Consider the following 22624-nt stretch of genomic DNA (forward strand, 5'->3'; position numbering starts at 1 on the left):
CCATGCAGCTCTTCCTTACAGACAATGCATGGTAGCCTTGACTTAGGAACAGAGTCAGAAAAATGTTCTGACATCTTGAATGTCTGATTTTTAGCTTGGGCATTAGTGCTAAGGGACTTTACTCCTTTGGGAAATGTATCATCTGATGATCTAGCGCTAAACAAGAAGGGTGAGGCAATAGGATTACAGGCTATGCGAGCCTCCTTCTGCACAAACTCAGCAAAGTGTTCAAAGCTTGGATACTCTTCAGATTTATCAAGCTCTTCCACAGCAATTCTGCTCCATTTGCGCACAACCCAGTCTGGTAACTTCTTCAAAAGCTTATGATTTTCTTCGCTGTCATTTAAGATAGACAGCCCTTTAACATGAGGCATGGCCTCTACACAGCCTTTTAGAAAGTCCGAAAAATCTCTGAGAGCAAGGGGGTCGTTTGGACCTATTTTAGGCCATTTCATCAGCTTATCTCGAAAAGCTTTCTGAACAACGAATGGATTGCCGTACCTGTCCTTTAAAACAGACCAGGCACCTTTATAAGCATCTTCAGAGCTCCGATAGAAGAATCCCTCTACAGCCTTACGTGCCTCACCAGCAAGGTAGCTTTTCAGGTACAGCATTTTTTCGCTTGCAGGAATAGGTTTAGAGTCAATCAAAGTTGTAAATGACACCTTAAAGTCCACAAATTTCAAAGGATCCCCAGCGAATGTGGTAGGCTCAGGAACAGGAAGGCGATTTAAGGAGAGTGAATTTGCGATTGTTTCAGCAAAGATGGCTACTGTGTCTAGATGACTATTCAAATTCATAGGCGGAGTCACTCTAACAGGGTCTGGATTGTAAGGCTCATCAGCAGCATCCCCTTCAATTTGATTGTATGTTTGAACACGAGCTGCAGCCACTTTAACATCCATTTCGACTTCCATCAGTTTCAACCTTGTTTTCTCCTCTTGCAATTTCAAGTCAACTTCCGCCTGCTTTTGCTTTAATTGTACCAACAGTTGTGACTCATGGAGTTTCCAATCACTCTCCAGTTTGCTAAGTTTGGCTTGCTGGACTTGTATCTCCAGCATTGCTTTTGCTTGCTCGCATTTAGCTGCAAGATCTGCTTCTGCATCTGCTCGTTTTGAGGCTCTAGAAATGACTGACAAGTTATCTTCCCTTTCATCAAAAACAGTCTCGGTGTTAGTTCCGCCAAAGATCGACCCATGATCATCTCGATTTAAAATCATTCTCACTCTTTGTTTCTCAGTTTCAGGGTTAAAGGTGTTTTGATTAAGGCCTCTGTCCAGTCGTCTACTCACGAGGTCAGCGATCTCTGTAGTCAGCGTATTACAAGAATCCATTTTCTGTATAATGTCAGGAGTATTAAGAGAGTTTCGCAGGAGTGGTCCGTAATTTTGGCTTACTCGATCATATCCACCTTGAACTTGTTTGTTTATATCTTCCAAATCCTCCCTGACACAGAATTTCTTTAGCTTTGTCCTGGCTTCTTTAGCCATCTGCTTCCAGGATTCATAAGCCTTTATGAATGCCGTTATGTGCCATTTAGCTCCTGCTTCACGCATTTGTTTACCCTTTTCTGTGAGCTGCCGCTCACGGCCACTAGGGGTCGGTTCTTGTGCGTCATTAGGCTTTTCATTTTGATTTCCCTCCTTTGATGACATTATTTAATATGATTGATCACTTGACTTGACTAAATGCAAAATAATGAACTATAATATGAATGTAGCTCAGGTTACGATTTAAGCATTACAACCCCCTACAGAAATGTATTACCAAAAACAAAACCGAATCATGTAGTCTGAGGAGAATTAAGCTCACTATTTAACATTCAATAGGCTAAATCTTTACCATAGACTACGATTTAATCCAAAAATTATTAACATCGGATTTCACAAGGTCAACATATCAGTTAACTGCTCATCATTTACATAGACCGTCCATATGAAATCAAGTTTCAATCACAAACATTTGAATATTTTCACGTGGCAAACACATTCAAAATATCATTAAGCAATTGTTACATTTGTTTTCTGAAAGTCCATTCCACCCTTTTCAGTCCGTTTGGGAATAATCCTTTTCAAGGTTCAGTTCGTCGGGTGCGTTTATTAAACACCGTCTCTCACCATGCTGGGTTCGCTGCTCACGCCGTTGACGTTTCACTCACCACGCCGAGTTTTCACTGTAGCAGACCTTGGATTTGAAGAAAGGTAGAGAGTCTCGACTGATGCGTAAGGTTTGTTTTATTGAAGTTGCATCCAGAATCATGCCGACAGAGTCCTTACGACACCGTGAAAACTATATAGAAAAAGGATACAAACAATTCATAAAACTAGTTTCCACAGCGCGTATAAAAAACTCATAAATTAAACAGTTCTTAATTTAATAATACAATGTTAAAAACATACACAACTATATCAAATTGTCAAAGGAAACAACCAGAAAACAAAACAAACATCGTACCTCGCTGCGCTCTCCAAGGAATGCAAAACAAAAACTGCTTTCCTCTCGCACAAACAGGCCCTGAAAGGGTGATTGTCTATTCGTCACCATTAACACCAAAAATGTATAGACTGACCGGGACAGAGCCACAGATGACAAAAACCCGATCCTGTATGACAGGCCCGGGGAAGTTCTGTGTACCCGGCTGCCACGAAGCCAGCTGATCATCAAAGCCGCGGGGCCGCCCACCGGACCTTTTCAATCATGCGGGCGGATTTCCGGTCAATTTACATCCAAATCATATCAAATAAATACAAAATACAATATATATGAAAGAAGTTACAATTTTAAGACACATCCAAAGAATAATCAACTGAAATTATACTCATAACAAATCCCATCTTTATCATAAAGAAAAAATGTATCAACTAAACAAATTGGCCCAATACGGTCCTTTACAATAATAAATAAAAATGTAAATGGAGAAGAGAGGAAGGGAAAAGGAGAGGAGAAGAAGGGTGAGAGGCACCGCCCAGCGGATCATGTCGGTGCCCCCCTGCAGCATAGGCCTATAGCAGCATATCTACCACCAAGCTATATTTGAGACTAACTATTATAGTCTTGTTCTATAGCTGCAACTATGACTACTGACTCTAACACACTAGAGTTTACACTACCTAGAGATTTACCAACACCAGCTAGAGGTTTACTAAACACTAACTATAGGCTTTACTAAACAGAAAGGTTTTAAGTTTAGTTTTAAAGGTGGAGGTGGTGTCAGCCTCCTTAACCCAGATTGGAAGTTGGTTCCAAAGTAATGGTGCCTGATAGCAGAAAATCTCAACTTCAACATTCAATGTTCAAATATGTTAAATATAAGGACTAATCACTTAAATCCTCAGATATTTATCCATGAACAGTAATTTCAATTATATTTATGCTAAGTAACCATTAACATTTATTATCCTGCATCACAACCAGGATAAAGTGTATCTCAAATCTCAATAGATGAATGCTTGAAGGCTCAATCTCAGATCATTAACACTCGACTGTGTTTATTACAGTACAACTGGATAATGAGATTATACATCACTCCTGTAAAATTAAATAGATTTGATCCTAATACGATCTACCCTGCAACGCCGGCGGCCCCCCGCTGGCAAATCCCCAGCTGTAGCCGACCCTTTGGACCTCACCTGCGGTCTGTTTCTGCTGGATGTGTCCCGTGGCCGTCCCCCGGGTGGATTTCGGCGTCTCCGCGCTCGGCTGGCTCTCAACCACCTCCTTGGTCAGCCCGATCACTTCAGCCTCCGCCTCCGCTCCTGCTCTCCGCATGGTGTCTCTTCCTCCCCGCCGACGCTCGTCATCCTCGGTTTCACCTCTGTTTCTCCCGTGGATTGTCCTGGTGTGCGCGGCCACGGCGAGCGGCTGTCCCTCTGCACCGGGCGTGCGTCTCACTGCTGGCGCCGGGTCTTCTCCCACCACATCCGGCATCATGCCTCAGTACTCGTCTCAGCAGCTGCTGAGACTCAACTCCCTTGCCATTCCACCTCGCATCTCAGTTATCAAACAACTTGGACTTTTACTTCGGCCCTGCTATACTCACAGAGGCTGTGGCCGCAAGTTTGTCATCCAGCGTGGTCATTCCAGAGCGATACCATCCATCTGGTCTACCGCGCGCACCGTCAAACCTCTGACGCGTCATCGGGACGCACCTGTTACCGGAACTAGTAACGCGAGACTACAATGCGCCAACGTAGTAAACATCGCTAGACTGCAACTCGCCAGGCAAAACGGGAAACCTGGAGTGGATTGTAAAGATCACTATAATGCACTCCGATCTGTGAAGTTTTCCAGCCCCTCAAGCCTAAAAATTGAACTTTTTAATGTTCAGTCACTCTCAAACAAAGCCAGCCTTATACCAGCCTATATGCCTTATAAAATCTGTATCAGATTTTCTTCAACTTCTGGACTGTCTTCACCTCAAACAGCTTGTCGATGTCCCCACGCACATTCGGGGGCACACATTGGACCTGGTTATCACAAACTCTGATCACCTCACCAACCTCCACATCTATGACCTCGGTGTCTCTGACCACAGGGTCATCTCAATGGATCTGCTGCTACTGTCCTCGCATACCAAGCCCAAACGCCAAATCAGCTTCAGAAACCTCAAACGCATAAATCCGGCCTCTTTATCCTCTGACCTCAATAATGTGTCCACCTCCACAGAACTGTTATCCATCGCTGACTTAGTGGACTACTACAATAACTTCCTCAAAAGTATCCTAGACACCCATGCTCCCACTAAGACAAGGACTGTAAATTTCACACGCTCCGCCCCCTGGTTCACTCAGGAGCTACGGAAAATGAAGGAAACTGGGCGTGCTCTCGAACGGCGTTTCCGAACATCAGGGCTTGCTGTCCACAATCTGGCTTTCCGTGACCATCAGAAAACCTACTCCAAATCACTAGCAAATGCAAGATCACAGTTTTACTCCTCCATCATCAACAATAGCCCTGGAAATTCCAAGAAACTTTTCTCCACTGTTAATCATCTCCTAAAGCCTCACACCACCTCCTTTTCTAACCCCACAGAGGAGAAATGCAATAACTTCATCACTACTTTCACCACAAAAGTGGATACCATCCGTTCCTCTCTTTTCCCCTCCAGCCTCCCACCTTTGCCTGCACGGGCCATTGAAAACCCAGAGACAGCTTCTCCCCATTCTCTCTCTTTTTTCTTTGACACCACACAGCATGAGATTGAAGCTGTCATCCGCAAAATGAAACCCACCACGTGCATCCTGGATCCTTTCCCCACATGTCTTTTAAAATCAAATGTCCATGCCATAAGCCCCCTCATCACCCAAATCATCAACCACTCTCTTCAAGTTGGCCATCTCCCATCCGCCCTTAAAACTGCCGTCATCAGACCCCTTCTTAAAAAGACCACTCTAGACCCCGATGACCTGACAAACTACAGACCCATCTCCAACTTCCCATTCATTTCTAAAGTAATGGAAAAAGTGGTCGCTGCTCAGCTTCACGACCATCTCCATGAAAACCACCTTTTTGAGACATTTCAATCCGGCTTCCGCACAGCTCACAGTACCGAGACAGCACTGGTCAGGGTCACAAACGACCTGCTGATGGCAGCAGATGCTGGCTCTCCATCCCTCCTTGTCCTGCTTGACCTGACCGCTGCATTTGATACAGTCGACCACAGGATCCTCCTACACCGCCTACAGTTCACCTTCGGACTCTCCGGCACCGCCCTAAAATGGTTCCATTCTTACCTCACTGGAAGAACTGAGTTTGTTGCCTTGGGGAATGCCAAATCCAGCATACATAACATCACCTGTGGGGTCCCCCAAGGATCGGTGCTCGGTCCAACCCTTTTTATCCTCTACATCCTTCCTCTTGGTCACATCATTAGGAAGCACGGACTCTTTTTTCATTGTTATGCCGATGACACACAACTGTACGTTAAAACTGGTTCCACCTCCTCTGAAACTACACCCTCACCATCTGCACTCTCCATCTGCCTGGAGGAGATAAAGGCGTGGATGAACCACAACTATCTACAGCTAAATAGATCTAAAACTGAAGCCATTCTCATCGGTACTCCCCACCAGCTACTCTCATCATCCATAACCAGCATCTCCTTCTCTGGCCAAACCATCCCACTTTCCAAAACAGTCACCAATCTGGGTGTCAAGTTCGACCCCCATCTGGCATTTGAATCCCACATCAAACACCTCTGCAAAACCTCCTTTTACCATCTACGAAACCTCGCCAAGCTACGCCCATTTCTGACTCTTCAAGACGCAGAAAAATTGGTCCACGCCTTTGTCTCCTCCAGGCTCGACTACTGCAATGCACTCCTCATCGGGATTCCTGGCAAGAGCCTTCAAAAGCTCCAGCTTATTCAAAACAGCGCTGCCAGGATCCTGATGAGGGTGTGAAAACATGAACACATCACACCCATCCTCCGTTCCCTCCACTGGCTTCCCATCCATCACCCAATTGAATATAAAATCTCCCTGCTCACCTACCACTGTGTTCATGGAAATGCACCCGCCTACCTGAAGGACCTCATCTCACCCCAAATCTCCCAAAGAACCCTCCGCTCAGCTGACAAACACTACCTCCACCCCCCCAGAACAAAGCTAAAAAAAATGGGAGATCGGTCATTCCAGGCAGTTGCCCCAAGGCTTTGGAATGCCCTGCCTGACCACCTGAGGGCCCCCCAGACCACAGACTGTTTTAAAAGAAACTTAAAAACGTTATTCTTTAAGAAAGCCTATCCCTGATGTCCTGGTCTTTTAGAATGTCCTTGTGCTTTTTTTGCTAATTTAGCTTTTTTATTTTATTTTATTTATTTTTTTTATTTTTATTTCTCTTTTATTTTTATTTTCTATTTTTTTCTTTTTTTCTAATCTTTATTGTAAGCGCTTTGAGACTTGTTCTTCAGGTGAAAATGCGCTCTATAAATACAATTTATTATTATTATTATTATCCCTGACCTCTGCTGTAAATGCAATGATTATCAGGGTACTTTATATCACGGTCTATGGGAATGTAAAGAAATCCAAACGTTTTGGAGGATGGTGACGCAATATATCTTTCAAATTATTCTTCGTGGACCAGAACCAACGTCATGATCACGTGATCAAAGCAGAGACATTCAACTTCCTCTGAACATAATAATATTACCCATCAAAACGCTGTTTTGGTTCAATCCAAAAGGATTTTTTATTTATTTTTTACATGTGAAATTTATACTGGACACTGCAGATCAAGATTCAAGATTCAAGATTCAATCTTTATTGTCACATCATATTACTGAGTAACATGGGTAAAAATCTTGGTTGTGCAGGTTCATCAATGTAGTTAAAAAAGGTAGAGAGACAAAAGACAAAGTGCATAGTGCATGAATAATCTACATGATACCGTAGATGGAATAAAATAAAATAAATAAAAAAAGAATAAATAATAATAATAAAGATAAAAGATAAAATAATAAAAGATCAATACTGGTTAAATACAGATCAATACTGGTTAAATACAGATCAATACTGGTTAATTGCAGATCAATGCTAGGTTTCCAGCTCTATGTCTCCATCTGCTGGATAGAGGCGGTTACTGCAGGAAGTTACATTAAATTATTATTCACCGCTTTTCTTTCTCATGAACAAAATATAAACATCAATATAGCAAAATAAAAGATGATGAGGTGAGAAACTGCTGGATGTTAAATTTCTGCAGCGGCGAGGTAAACATGGAGGTAGATTAGTTTTTTTAATTATTCAATCAAAAAATATATTTTCAATTTAAAAAAAAATCAATTCAATCAAAAAAATGTATTTCAATCAAAGAAAAAAAACTTTTGAATGCAAAAGAATATTTGAGACCCAAAAAATTGCATTTGAACTCTTCAAAATCGAGAAAAATATTTTCCATCCAAAAAAAGTGTTCAAATGCAATTTGTTTAATCTCGACATTTCGACTTTTTTCTCAACATTTCGACTTTTTTCTCAACATTTCGACTTTTTTCTCGAAGTGCACAATAAAAAAAATCTTCGAGAAAAAAGTTGAAACGTTGAGAAAAAAGTCGAAATGTCGAGAAAAAAGTCGAAATGTTGAGAAAAAAGTCGAAATGTCGAGAAAAAAGTCAAAATGTTGAGAAAAAAGTCGAAATTTTGAGAAAAAAGGCAAAACTCTCGACATTTCGACTTTTTTCTCGAAGTGCATAATGAAAAATGTTTCCCATGTTTCCCCCTGAGGCACCTTTATTGTGAAAGTATTCCCATGTTTCCCCCCGGAACCACCTTTATTGTGAAAGGATCACCGTGTTTCCCCCTGAAGGACCTTTATTGTGAAAGTATCCCCGTGTTTCCCCCCGGAAGCACCTTTATTGTGAAAGTTTCCCCGTGTTTCCGGTTGGGCAGAGCCAGTCGGACCTCAGACTGAAAGATGGGAGTGAAGCTTTACTACACCACCGTTACCGCCTCTCGCTCGGTGAGTTTTTATTACAAACATCATTTAATACATAAATCCAACTTTACTAATCAGTCACAGAGAGAAAAAAACAGAAAAAAACAGTTTAGTTTGATGAGATCAGACACAATAATCGAATAATGTCACCTCATGCCTCCGTTTCCTGTCTGCGCCAAACTCCGTTTAAAAAATGGTGCGTTTAAGGTTCAAACTGCTTATTACCAAAACTAAAGCGTCTTTTTCAGTGTTTGTACAGCAATTATGATTTTATAAGGCCTGATTAACGATTCGGCTCCAATAGAAGGTGATTTTCATGTTTCATATCTGCACATTTGTCTCTTTAATTCACACTAAAGCTGCTCCAGGTTGCGGATGTGGGCTGGGTATCAGTCAAAATGCCCGGATGTTCAAACCTTAATCTGCTGCAGATGCTCATCAAACATTTACAGGTTTACAGGCTCTGCCTTGTGATTTTTATGAACATTTTGTTTTAATGCCTCATGACTTTGCAGTATTTGACCGAGCCGGTTCCACCCAGACTCCAGGATCTGGTTCTTTATTCTACATGATGGATGTTTTGGTAAAACTGCTCTAAATCTAAACTTAAACTGGACCAAACATCTGGAATCTGTTAGCTGAGAGTTATTGAGCAAGTTTAGGTTTTAACTCCTTCATGTGCAGTAGGAACGGGAGATATTTTACCGTTCACGATAAACCGTCAAAAAAATTCCCCACGGTAAGAATTTGTATCTCACGGTAAAAATGATAAATTTGCGTTGATGATGTTTTTGTGTAAAACTGATTTATGGAAGGAAGGAAGGGAGATAGAAATGAGCCTGAAAGAAAGAAAGAAAGAAAGAAAGAAAGAAAGAATTTCAAAAACAAATGACAAATTACGCAATAAAAAAACCCACTTTCCAATAAACGTAATTAAAAAAAACCAAAAAAAAACCAAAACTACAACAAAGTTAGAAAATAACACAAAATATCTGTCGTCAAACACAGATAGTCGTATTCTTTTTTGATTCAAAGAAGAAAAAAATATGAAAACTGTGCTAAACTGCATTTATTTAATTCATTTTTTTTTCATTTTTTTTCTTTATTTCATTCATTAAAAGAAAAACAAAACAGTTCAATATAATTACAAATCTCTTTCCTTGAAAGAAAGGGAACAGAAAGAAGACTAAGCTGATTTTATCTGTCCCTTTTTCCTAAGAAATCACATTTCAATTAATGTAATAATAAAAAAAACTAATGACAAATTACGCAATTTAAAAAAAAAACACTCTCAAATAAACGTAATTTAAAAAAAAAACAAACAAAAAAAACTAAAACAAAGTTGTAAAATAACATAAAATAGCTGTTGTCAAACACAGATAGAAAAAAAAATATGACAATTATGCTAAAAAGAGAGAGAAAGAAAAGCATCAGAAGTTTAATCTGAAAACTCGTCAGGAGTTTAGACGTGTTTAAACTTTGCTGCAGAGGTTTCTGGGTAATGATTGTGGTATTTCTCACCAACCAGATAAACCCACGTCATATTCTGATTCAGCAGCATAAACTCAGACCTGTTTGTCTCCAGGAGGTTTTATCAACTATTCTGTGCAGGTTTTCACCGTTTCCTCCCCCGTACGACTTTAAAAACTACCAGGATGTAAAACCGTGTCTGCAGTTTCAGTCACATAAGGTTTTAAAGCCTAAAGTTGAGAAAGTTCCTCTTTATTCTGGTTTGAGGATGTGACTCTTGTGTCATTCAGCTCTATTTGTGTTTCTATTTGTATTTCTGGTCGGGTCTCGGGTGTGGTGACATTTCAAACCCTCAACTTCCTCCTCACATGACGGTTAATCAGCGTCCCAGACTCACAGACTCGTTGTTTTATCAGGCTCTTCCTGCACAAACAGAGCTGGAGTAAAACTCTGGTCCTGGTCGGGGGGATAAACCCTCCAGAACCAGAACCAGGACCAGGAGGACCGGGGGGTCCAGGCTGGTTCTGTGCAGAACGCTTCATGATGCTGTTGTTTTTATTAAACTGAAGACACCGTGATGATTAAAAACCGCCCAAGCAGCACAACTAACCTGTCAATCAGAATAATGCTCCCATCATGCAGCAGTTTGAATCATTTATTAGATTAGATTAAATTCAACTTTAATGTCACTGCACATGTTAAAGTACAGGGAAACCAAATGCAGTTATAATAATAATAATAATAATATAAAATAATCTAACCAGAAGTGCTTATGCAGTGAAATAAACGCATATATACACATATACATATAAATATGTATGTACATAGTGCAGATTAATAAATAACTGTTGTTATAAGTTCAGGTCAGACATGAATGAATGATAATATATATTATGAACAGATGAGATGATTATATGTAAAATATATATATATATATATATATTAGGGCTGCGCGATATATCGAGATTTTAATATATATCGATATATTTTCAAACTCGATATGGTACGAGACAATATCGTTTATATCGATTATTTAAAAAAAAAAATTATGATTTTGATATAGCTTATTTTGTGACAAATTGACTTGAATGTTTTATTTGAGATTTGCACAAATGTTTTGTTATTTGCACAACTATCAACCTCAGTGGAAAAGTCTGCCTGTTACTGTCTACATTGTATTAATTACAGTGTATTTTAATTTAATTGTTATGCAGGAAAGGGATATTTGTTTTATTTTATTCAAGAAGCATTTTTATTCTATATATGCAGGCAGTTTATTTGTATTTCATTTGTTTTATACATGGGTCAAAGACGTATAAGGCCTCATTTGGGGCGACCGTAATTTATCTCAAAATTAATAGATTTCAATAACAAAATGTATATTTTAATAAGTATCAGTAATTAAATTAACTTTTCAAGAAAGATAGACACATGTTTCCTTTCATTTTTTAAAAAACATTTTTTTTTTTTTTTTTCCTTCCTCATTTTTTTTATCCCGTTTTTTTTTCTCCCATTTTTACCACCCCGTGCTTCTACCTAAGTGACAGTCCTGGGCATTGCCATCCTCTACCAACCAGAAAAAACCATTAAAAACCATTTTTAAATACATTATATCCATAATGGCAGTGTCACCCTCTTACTTACTCTAAAATTCATAAAACTGATTTAAAATGTGTACAAGGTGTATCCACTTATGCATGCTATACCAATAATTCATATTTGAACCAAAACTGATAGACATTCAATTTTGAATTTGATACAGAATTGCCATTTGTTGGTTACCCCACATGACAGGTGGTCACCCCACATGATGCTTTCAAGTTTAATCAAATATAACAGGCTAACAGTTAGCTATATGATCTAAGCTAGCTACTTCTCACCACATATCACTAACAAATTTACCTTCAAAATATAGATTTGCAAATAAAACTAATTATTTACAGTTTTAGGGTGGTCACCCCACATGATATCAAAATGTGACGTATACACTGCAGCAGTTAGAAAGAGGATTTATTTGTAAAGGAGAGAGAGACTACTGACCTGCAGGTTGTCTCTCTGGGACCCTCATGGAGTAACTGGCTGATGCAACATCCTCTTTGAGATGATTGTCAATATAAAAGTCCCTCAATTGTATTTTTTTCATGGTCACCCCAGATGATAATTCAGACAATGAACATATTCGGACAAGATTAGTTTGTGTATTATGATTGAAATGTGTGTACAAATGTTCCATAACTTTGTCAATAAATCTAAAACAAGTTTGAAAGTATGCCCAATAGGGCAAGCATTATTTTTAAATTGTTTTAATGTGGTTTAAAACCAGTTGTCCAAACAGAAGTCAAGGCCGGACGGTCACCCCACATGATGTTTTCACACTTCAGATGGCAGAAAATGACCAATAACCAACATGTTTAAATAAAATAAGAGTGGGCACATGTAGAAGGAACGTATTAGACATACATGTTATATTTTTTATTCATTTTTATGTTTATTATTAGGTAAAAAGTTCCATCGGACAGAAAAAGTAAGCGTCACGTCTTTGACCCACATGTTGATATTGTGCAGACCTCTGTTAATAAAGGAACCTGTGTGACATTTGGCACGAGGCTTTGTATTAAAACTGACTGTTTTTTTAAGAAATGAAGCTAACAGAGATGCTAACAGAGATGCTAACAGAGATGCTAACAGAGATGCTAACAGAGATGCTAACAGAGATGCTAACAGAGATGCTAACAGAGAAGCTAACAGAGAAGCTAACAGAGATGCTAACAGAGAAGCTAACAGAGATGCTAACAGAGATGCTAACAGAGGTGCTAACGGAGGTGCTAACGGAGGTGCTAACGGAGGTGCTAACAGAGATGCTAACAGAGGTGCTAACGGAGATGCTAACGGAGATGCTAACAGAGATGCTAACAGAGATGCTAACAGAGATGCTATGCTATAATGCTTTGGGGGAAACCCCAATTATGGCACAGAAAAAATATTGATATATATCGAGTATCAACATTCAGCTAGAAAATATCCAGATATGACTTTTGGTCCATATCACCCAGCCCTAATATATATATATATATATATATATATATATATATATATATATATATGTATATATATATATATATATATATACTCTATATATAACCGTAAAGGTCCCAAAAGTCCTAAAATGTGCCGGTCCTGATGTCAGAGTTGGACCTGAAGCCGAGTGAACGAGTTTCCAGAGTAACGTAAAGGTTCTGATGTGGAGCCTCCTGGAGCCATCAATTCTTCAATAGTGTTGTCTCATGTTCAACACTGTCATTGTATTATTAGCTATAAACATTAGGAGATGAGAAAGTATCATTATTTGACTGTTTTATTGCAGGCTGAGGTAATATGCAATAATTCACCCTCTAGAGACGACTTAAGCCTGATTTAAGGTTCCACGTTAAACCAGTGCAGAACCTTCATGGTGAAATTAAAAAATGTTCAATTCGAGCAGGGAGGCGCGGCGCGGCGCAGCGCCGCGGCATAGCGGCCCACTCTTGCGCCGGTAGCACGTACACAATAAATGGGAAAGCCGGCGGCGGTCGCCGCTTTCCGCCCTCTCTGTGAAAGGGGCTTTACACACCTCCCTACTTTTGTCCGTTTCTCGTGTTCTTTCTTTTTGGTGGCGTGCAGCCACCGTCCACAAAATCATAAGAAAATGTTGCTCACACTAGCGCCCCCAATGGCCAGGAGGTGAATCATTCAGAGGCTTTGATTAATCCATATTGAATCAGGGCGGGGAGAGTTGCAATGCATCGATTTTTCAATATGTTTACGCACCCCTACGATCGATTGGTGCGTCCCTGTCTCTCGCCGGTACGATGACGTTACAGCTCTGTCTCCGTCTCGATGATGTCAAAGCTCCTCAGGTACGATGACCCCGTCTCTGTCCCGTCTCTGTCCCGTCTCTGTCCCTGCAGGTGAAGTCCCAGCAGGCCGAGGTGATCCGGATCCTGGACAGTAAGAGCATCGTGTACGAGCTGGTGGACATTTCTGTGGGGGGGGAAGTCCGGGACGAGATGAGGAGCAAGTCTGGAGACGCCACGGCTGTCCCCCCCCAGCTGTTCAACGAGGACCAGTACTGCGGGGTGAGTCTCATCATTCACAAATGCACTGGAAAAAATCCACAAATGCACAGGAAAAAAATTCACAAATGCACAGAACAATTCACAAATGCACAGGACAAGATCCACAAATGCACAGGACAAGATCCACAAATGCACAGACCGATTCACAAATGCACAGGACAAGATCCACAAATGCACAGGACAAGATTCACAAATGCACACACCAAGATTCACAAATGCACAGGAAAAAATCCACAAATGCACAGGACAAGAGTCACAAATGCACAAGACAAGATTCACAAATGCACAGACCGATTCACAAATGCACAGGACAAGATTCACAAATGCACAGGACAAGATTCACAAATGCACAGGAAAAAATTCACAAATGCACAGGACAAGATCCACAAATGCACAGGACAAAATCCACAAATGCACAAGACAAGATCCACAAATGCACAGGACACAGACCGATCCACAAATGCACACGCCGATTCACAAATGCACACGCCGATTCACAAATGCACAGACCGATTCACAAATGCACACGCCGATTCACAAATGCACAGGACAAGATTCACAAATGCACAGACCGATTCACAAATGCGCAGACCGATTCACAAATGCGCAGACCGATTCACAAATGCGCAGACCGATTCACAAATGCGCAGACCGATTCACAAATGCACAGACCGATTCACAAATGCACATGACAAGATCCACAAATGCACACGCTGATTCACAAATGCGCAGAACTATCCACAAATGCACACGCCGATTCACAAATGCACACGCCGATTCACAAATGCGCAGACCGATTAACAAATGCACACGCCGATTCACAAATGCGCAGGACAAGATTCACAAATGCACACGCCGATTCACAAATGCACATGACAAGATTCACAAATGCACAGGACAAGATTCACAAATGCACAGGACAAGATTCACAAATGCACACGCCGATTCACAAATGCACACGCCGATTCACAAATGCACAGGACAAGATCCACAAATGCACAGACCGATCCACAAATGCACAGACCGATTCACAAATGCACACGCCGATTCACAAATGCGCAGACCGATTCACAAATGCACACGCCGATTCACAAATGCACAGGACAAGATCCACAAATGCACAGACCGATTCACAAATGCACAGGACAAGATCCACAAATGCACAGACCGATTCACAAATGCACAGGACAAGATCCACAAATGCACAGACCGATCCACAAATGCACAGACCGATTCACAAATGCACAGGACAAGATCCACAAATGCACAGACCGATCCACAAATGCACACGCCGATTCACAAATGCGCAGACCGATTCACAAATGCACAGACCGATTCACAAATGCACAGGACAAGATTCACAAATGCACATGACAAGATTCACAAATGCACAGATCGATCCACAAATGCACACGCCGATTCACAAATGCACAGGACAAGATTCACAAATGCACAGGACAAGAGCCACAAATGCACAAGACAAGATTCACAAATGCACACGCCGATTCACAAATGCACAGGACAAGATTCACAAATGCACACACCGATTCACAAATGCACATGACAAGATTCACAAATGCACATGACAAGATTCACAAATCTTCAATCAGATGTCTTCCTTTGTTTCAGCCAATCATAAGAGCGCACCCCACCAATCAGATTACAGGGCGGAGTCACCTGCTGTTTGAACGGCGTCGCGCCGCAGCTCAAACTTAGAAAAGTGAATAATATTTGGAGTTGGTGGAGTAAAGATAAATAAACAAGACAGCAACACGGGATGGAGAGGAGACACTGTTCTGATTTTAATCTGATCTCGTAAAGAAAACAGCGCGATGGGAGATGGTTTGTCAGTTCAACCAGAGCCGTCGGGAGGGTTTTAACACAGAGAATGTTTGATTCAGGCTTTGTGTTTTCATTATTTGGGCGGGTTTTACGTCACGTTTGGGCTGGAACCGGTCAGATCTGGCAACCTGGACCTCAGTGCTGGATTTATTAGTGACTCGTCTTTTTGGTCTTACATTTTCTTTGACAATGGTATTAACAAGTCTAACCTGTAGACTATTATAGATTTGTTTCTTAATTATTCAATCAAAACATATATTTTCAATCAAAAAAAATTCACTTCAATCTAAAATATTTATTTCAATCAAAGACAAAAAGTGTTTGAGTCTCAAAAAATTACATTTGAACACTTTTTTTTGGATCGAAAATATTTTTTTCGATTTGAGGGGATTTTTTTAAATTGAAATGAAAAAAGTCTTTTTTTTTGATTGAATCATTTTGACACAAACATCCCGCAGTGAGCGGAGCTTCCCCATTGGTCAGACCAGAGTCAGACATGTTTGACAAGTGTCTTCTAACTTCACTTCTATCAAAGAAAACATTTCCAATCCAAGAAAAACAGGGCACAGGAAAAAATTCACAAATGCACGGGAAAAAATCCACAAATGCACAGGAAAAAATCCACAAATGTACAGGACAAGATCCACAAATGCACAGGACAAGATTCACAAATGCACAGGACAAGATTCACAAATGCACAGGACAAGATTCACAAATGTACAGGACAAGATCCACAAATGCACAGGACAAGATTCACAAATGCACAGGACAAGATTCACAAATGTACAGGACAAGATCCACAAATGCACAGGACAAGATTCACAAATGCACAGGACAAGATTCACAAATGCACAGGACAAGATCCACAAATGCACAGGACAAGATTCACAAATGCACAGGACAAGATTCACAAATGCACAGGACAAGATTCACAAATGTACAGGACAAGATCCACAAATGCACAGGACAAGATTCACAAATGCACAGGACAAGATTCACAAATGCACAGGACAAGATCCACAAATGCACAGGACAAGATTCACAAATGCACAGGACAAGATTCACAAATGCACAGGACAAGATTCACAAATGCACAGGACAAGATTCACAAATGCAGAGGACAAAATTCACAAATGCACAGGACAAGATTCACAAATGCACAGGACAAGATTCACAAATGCACAGGACAAGATTCACAAATGCACAGGACAAGATTCACAAATGCACAGGACAAGATTCACAAATGCACAGGACAAGATTCACAAATGCAGAGGACAAAATTCACAAATGCACAGGACAAGATTCACAAATGCACAGGACAAGATTCACAAATGCACAGGACAAGATTCACAAATGCAGAGGACAAAATTCACAAATGCACAGGACAAGATTCACAAATGCACAGGACAAGATTCACAAATGCACAGGACAAGATTCACAAATGCAGAGGACAAGATTCACAAATGCAGAGGACAAAATTCACAAATGCACAGGACAAGATTCACAAATGCACAGGACAAGATTCACAAATGCAGAGGACAAAATTCACAAATGCACAGGAAAAAATCCACAAATGCACAGAACAAGATTCACAAATGCACATGACAAGATTCACAAATGCACAGGACAAGATTCACAAATGCACAGACCGATCCACAAATGCACAGGACAAGATTCAGGGTTCAAATGCAAATTTTTTTTGAGTCTCAAATATTTTTTTTTGCATTCAAACACTTTTGTCTCTGGTGGTTTTTTTGGTCTGATTGGTCCGTTTCTCCCCCAGAACTACGAGATGTTCTCCGAGGCGGTGGAGGCCGACACCGTGGAGCAGTTCCTGAAGCTGGCGTGAGCCGGGTCTCCTCCGGTTCCCTGGACCCCCTGGAGGACCTGGACCCCCCTGGACCCCCAAACCCCCTAACGTCGGAGGCCCCGCCCCCCTAACCCCCCCCTCAACGCCAAGACGAGGGACGCCAAACCTCTCCAATCATCTCCGATCATCTCCGATCCGACCAATCACACGGCACATTCCCCCCCGGCCAGCGCCGGGACTCTAACGTCTTAATTCTTTTAAATGTGTCCTTTTTTTCTGTGATGTTTCTGCTCGCGTCGCCCCGGAAACCGGTCTAGAACCGGTTCCAGGAACCAATCCGCTCTGTAGGCGTCGGGTCACATGACCTCTGCAGATCAAACTAACCGCTGAACGTTTAACGTTTAACCCAGAACCGAGTCTTAACCAGAACCTGCGTGTTTCTCAGCAGTTCCTGGTTCCCGCGTTACCGTGACGACGCTGCACTTCCTGGTTCCCGCGTTGCCATGGCGACGCTTCTGCATCCTCATTTAACACCCGGAACCAGAATTCCAGCTGCTAAAATCCTGATAAATATGATAATCATGCCGACGATGAACTTAACCCGCTCACGTTTCACAGGTATTAAAATAAACGATTAATCTAAAATAGTTATTCATTTAATAAATAACGTAGAACCAGAAAACCTCCGATTTATCCAGAGGTTTTTCTGACCTTAGGTCGACATTTAAACGGTATTTAGTGGGAATTTAAAGGATTATTTAGGTTTCAGCCTGTAAAAAAAGGAAGAAATTAATCAGTTTTAGCGGTAAAATGAGTAAAAAACAGTAGTTTGAGCAGGTGAACAAACCTTTTTATGAACCAAATCCGATCAAAGGGATGAACCGGAACCAGAACCGGTTCGATGTCGGAGCGGCAGAATAAACTTCCAAATGAAGCTTTTATTCTGAAAAATCAGACGTTTCCGACCCGATCGTTGGGAAACTCGAAGGCTTTTCATGTTTATATTCATTCCATTTACTGAGGTCTGGGTCGGCTGTGACCCCTGACCCCTGAACCTGCACTGGGACCCGGTACCGGCCCGTACCGGACCGGTACCGGTCCGTTCACGTCCGACCCAGATCCAGCCCAATCATCCAAACATTCCACCCGGAGCTGCTTTGCTTTTGCCTCCCGGCCAAAGAGAGAGAGAAACGAGGGAACGATGCTGTTTGTCTTCCAAGAAGATGGAAATGTGATTTATTGGTTAGAAAATTAAAGAGTTGAATCAGTTCCTGAGTCGTGTTTGTTCTTGTGTTTGGTTTCTACGGCGGTTCGGAGGACGGGGAATCTGTCAGAACGGTGCAGAATCCTGCCCAACCCGGACTTTAATTCACAGCTGAATGGAGACGTTTGATGTTTATATCGCTATATTTAAACTGTTAAATCACTATATTTAAACAGTCAAATCAGAATATGTGGATATCAGAAGTTAGAGATGCAGAATGCTGCAATTTTAAAAGTTTAATGAAACTAAAATACACTAACTAAGTCATACGGAAGAGTATCATGGCCAGGCAGGAGAAAAATAAAAATAATATTTTAGAGGAGGAAGATTTTTTTGTTCATTATGCTAGTGCATACTATTGAGTACGTACTAATGTTTCAAACGCACTAAAAAATCTCACATACTGTTTTTGCTGCTCATTAGGAGGAAGGAGGGAATTTAGGATGCAGCTATAGAATGGATTGATGGACACTAGCTGAGCAGAAACTTCTCACAATGCAATGCAGTGGTGTTTGGTTGCTAAGTAATACGTATATGTCATAAGTATAATCAGAGACGTTCTATAACCGAGACAGCCCACTACGGTTGTGTTTCTTGTATCTGTGTCACGTGACTGTCACGCCCCCTTAGGAGACCGGAAGTAGGTCCTGAGTCTATTGAGTCCTATGGGAAAAGTGAACGTGAGCACAGATTATTACCAATTCCTTCGCCCCATAGTAACCTAAGTAAATACGGGACCCATTTTTCAAAAGCCACAAACCTTCTGAACATTCTGACACCAAAATGGAAATTTTCAGACCGGCAGATTAGGAGAAAATGAACTTTGTTTGAGACCTGTCTCTGTCTGAGCAACACACTCTCGCGAGATTTGGCTCTCATCGTTTTCCCATCGGATAAAATGAAGTTTAAAACTAAAATAAAACTTGCTTCTTTGCTTAATAATACTGTTATTTTTATTATTTAAGTATTTTTGGAAGAAAGTTGTACTGTATCTAGTGTTGTATGTTCCAAAACGATGTGGGGAGGGGGCGGCCACGCCCACTTAGGAGACCGGAAGTGTATACCGTTTCAAATCATTGCCAGTAACGGCAATGCGCTATCTTGTGTATAGAAGATCTTTGGTATAATATTAAGTATAATAATATTATTATATAATATTAATGTGGCGGACACAAATATGGATCTCGCACCCATTAGGACTGTAGGGAAGGGGGCGTGGTCACGGGAAGTTTATGGTTGCTTAGCAACGCTGTTGTCAGCTGTCAGTTGTGATTCCGTTGTCTGGAATAAAGTCCTGTTTACAAACCTCTGGAGTCGAGCTTCATCCTGCCACAACTTACACTTTAAGAAACAAAACAGGCTGGATTTGTGAATATAAAGTTCAAATCCTAGTTCAACAAGAAAAAACTAACATAAATCATAATCCCGTGGTTTAATCTTCATAATTGACAGGTTTGTGTGCATCACGTGGTCGATGCTTTTATTCTGAAACTGCTCCCGGAAGTGACGCAGCTCTGTTAAACTGGCTGCAGAAGGAACTGAAGTCTGACAGAAACCAGAAGGTAAGGAGGTTTAAACTGGTTTAAGGTGGTTTTTCATTAATGGTACCGGTATCAAACCACCAGACGGTACCGGGCTGGTGTTTTTGAGGGTTTATCCCGCTGGTTTTGGTCATTTCTAACGTTATTTGGCGGTTGTGGACGTGTTTGTAGCGAAGCTAAGCTAACTGTCAGGTGTGTTTGTTATTAAAGGTTTGGATGAATAAATGTGATTAAAACTCCGTTTCTGGCTCATATAAAGCAGGATTATGAGAGGAGTTTAATTCAGTCAGGTTTTATCTGAATGCATGTCTGGTTTTTGTTCTGTTTGGGTTTAAAACCGGTGAAACTGCAGCAGGTGAATTATTATTATTATTATTATTATTATTATTATTATTATTATTAATATTATTTTAACTTCATTAGCAAATCTTCCTATACAAACACCAACAAGGTAAACAATAGTGTGGAACAACAATGATGGAGTAAATTATAAAAATATCTAGTATGAATAAGAAGTCATAATATAGATAATGAAGGTAACAGTCATAATAATAATAATATTAATAATAATGAGTAAGTAAATAAATAGAGAATAAGATAAATACATAAATAAACAGGTATGAGGAATAGAATCAGATGAAAACAATAAGGAAAGGTCAAGACAATTATAAATAAAATGTTAATCAGAGGAAACAGGGAGAAATCATGTTGCCAATTGACCTAATGAGTTGCAAATTGGTCCTCCAGCTGTTCCCTATATGTACATTTAACTTTTACCGGCTTTTTTTTTTTGACTTTTTTGAGATGTGTTGATGCCATGAAATTGAAAAACAACATATTTTAACCTTAAAATTATACATTTCCTCAGTTTGAACATTTGATATGTCATCTATGTTGCTGAATACAATATTGAAATGTGAAACTTCCACATAATTGCATGCTATTTTTATTCACAATTTATATATATATATATATATATATATATATATATATATATATATATATATATATATATATATGTATACACACACTATTTATCCTTCAGAGCTGTTTTTACACAAGCCAGTTGGAAAAGTTAGTGCTTCATTCATTAATTTCTTTCTTTTTTTGGGTCTAAATCCAGGACTTTGTTGATGTTTAATAGTATTTATTTGCAGAAAATATCCAGCTGCTCTTTTACGGCCTCTGAGATTCAGAGATTGAACTCCTTAATGAAGTTAATAGTTAGTTAACTAGAGTTAAGAGATAGTCAATCCTCCAAACAGCTGACGAGGAATTGTTTTTACCAGTTGAGGAATATTACCAAAGTAAGAACAGTTGTTTCTAAAGATGATCTGGAGCTAATTATTCCTGCTTTTCTGTCATCTTGTTTGGACGCCGGCAACGGTTAGTTTTCTTGCTTAAACAAGAAGGAACTGTCTCGTCTTCAGCAAGTCCAACACTCTGCAGAAAGGCTGTGAAGGGAGAAAAATACATTTTGTGTCCTGGAAATGCCCTGAATTCCCAAAACACAGTCTCAGTCTCATATCAGCTCTGCACCTGCTGTTTATTAATAAAGGTCTGTGAGAGAGGCACCCCCTATGTGGCTCGTTCACACGGGACTCAGTTCCCGTGGGACGCGAGCAACATGGCGGGAGGCCAAGACTTAGTAAAGTTATAAAGACGGGATAGCCGGAAGTTCAAGTCAGAGTCTGCTGTGGGTCTAGTGCACGACGCCCAGCGGGGTTTTTTTGGCTACTCTGCTAGGACTGTCGGCTCTCCAGTCTCCTGTGTCGAGGTAAGAGTATAAGGCCTTAGCCCTGTGTAATTGTCAGTAATATTGCTCTGCCATTTGTGGGGGATAACTTGACACCTTATCCTAGCAAAAAGAGTAATTGTGTGTGTGTGTGTGTCCTGTGCAATGCTTGCTTTTCTTGTGGTAATAAACGTATTCATAAATCATTATAGCAAAAGCGAGTGTGTGTGTGTGTGATTCATTTTGTTGCAGCCGACCACTTTCGAACCTTAATCGATTTTCTCCCAAAACATTTGGCGTTGTCGGCAGGATAAGAGAAAACTGATTGATGTTTTTTTGAGTGGTCGGCGGCTTGAAATCAGGGCATTCCAGGACACAAAACATATTTTACCTTTCAGGCTGATAGGAGGT

The 22624-nt window shown here is 40.5% G+C and overlaps 2 protein-coding genes across 2 annotated transcripts in view; both read left to right on the top strand.

The window, feature by feature from the left end:
- Positions 1 to 8370: 8370 nt before the first annotated feature.
- On the top strand, positions 8371 to 18941 carry LOC133460759 (SH3 domain-binding glutamic acid-rich-like protein 3). The gene is made up of 3 exons (XM_061741522.1): positions 8371 to 8460; positions 13854 to 14021; positions 17647 to 18941. The coding sequence occupies exons 1-3, from the start codon at positions 8416 to 8418 to the stop codon at positions 17710 to 17712; spliced, it is 279 nt and encodes a 92-aa protein (XP_061597506.1). The 5' UTR covers positions 8371 to 8415; the 3' UTR covers positions 17713 to 18941.
- Positions 18942 to 20447: 1506 nt separating this feature from the next.
- The window catches only part of LOC133460965 (trafficking protein particle complex subunit 9-like), a 162012-nt gene continuing 159835 nt past the window's right edge, over positions 20448 to 22624 (top strand). The window contains exon 1 of the mRNA XM_061741675.1: positions 20448 to 20499. The gene's annotated coding sequence lies outside the window, so the exon portion shown is untranslated. The remainder of the gene's footprint in view (positions 20500 to 22624) is intronic.

Source organism: Cololabis saira, chromosome 15 (assembly GCF_033807715.1).
Source record: "Cololabis saira isolate AMF1-May2022 chromosome 15, fColSai1.1, whole genome shotgun sequence".
NCBI classification, from domain to species: Eukaryota; Metazoa; Chordata; class Actinopteri; order Beloniformes; family Belonidae; genus Cololabis; species Cololabis saira.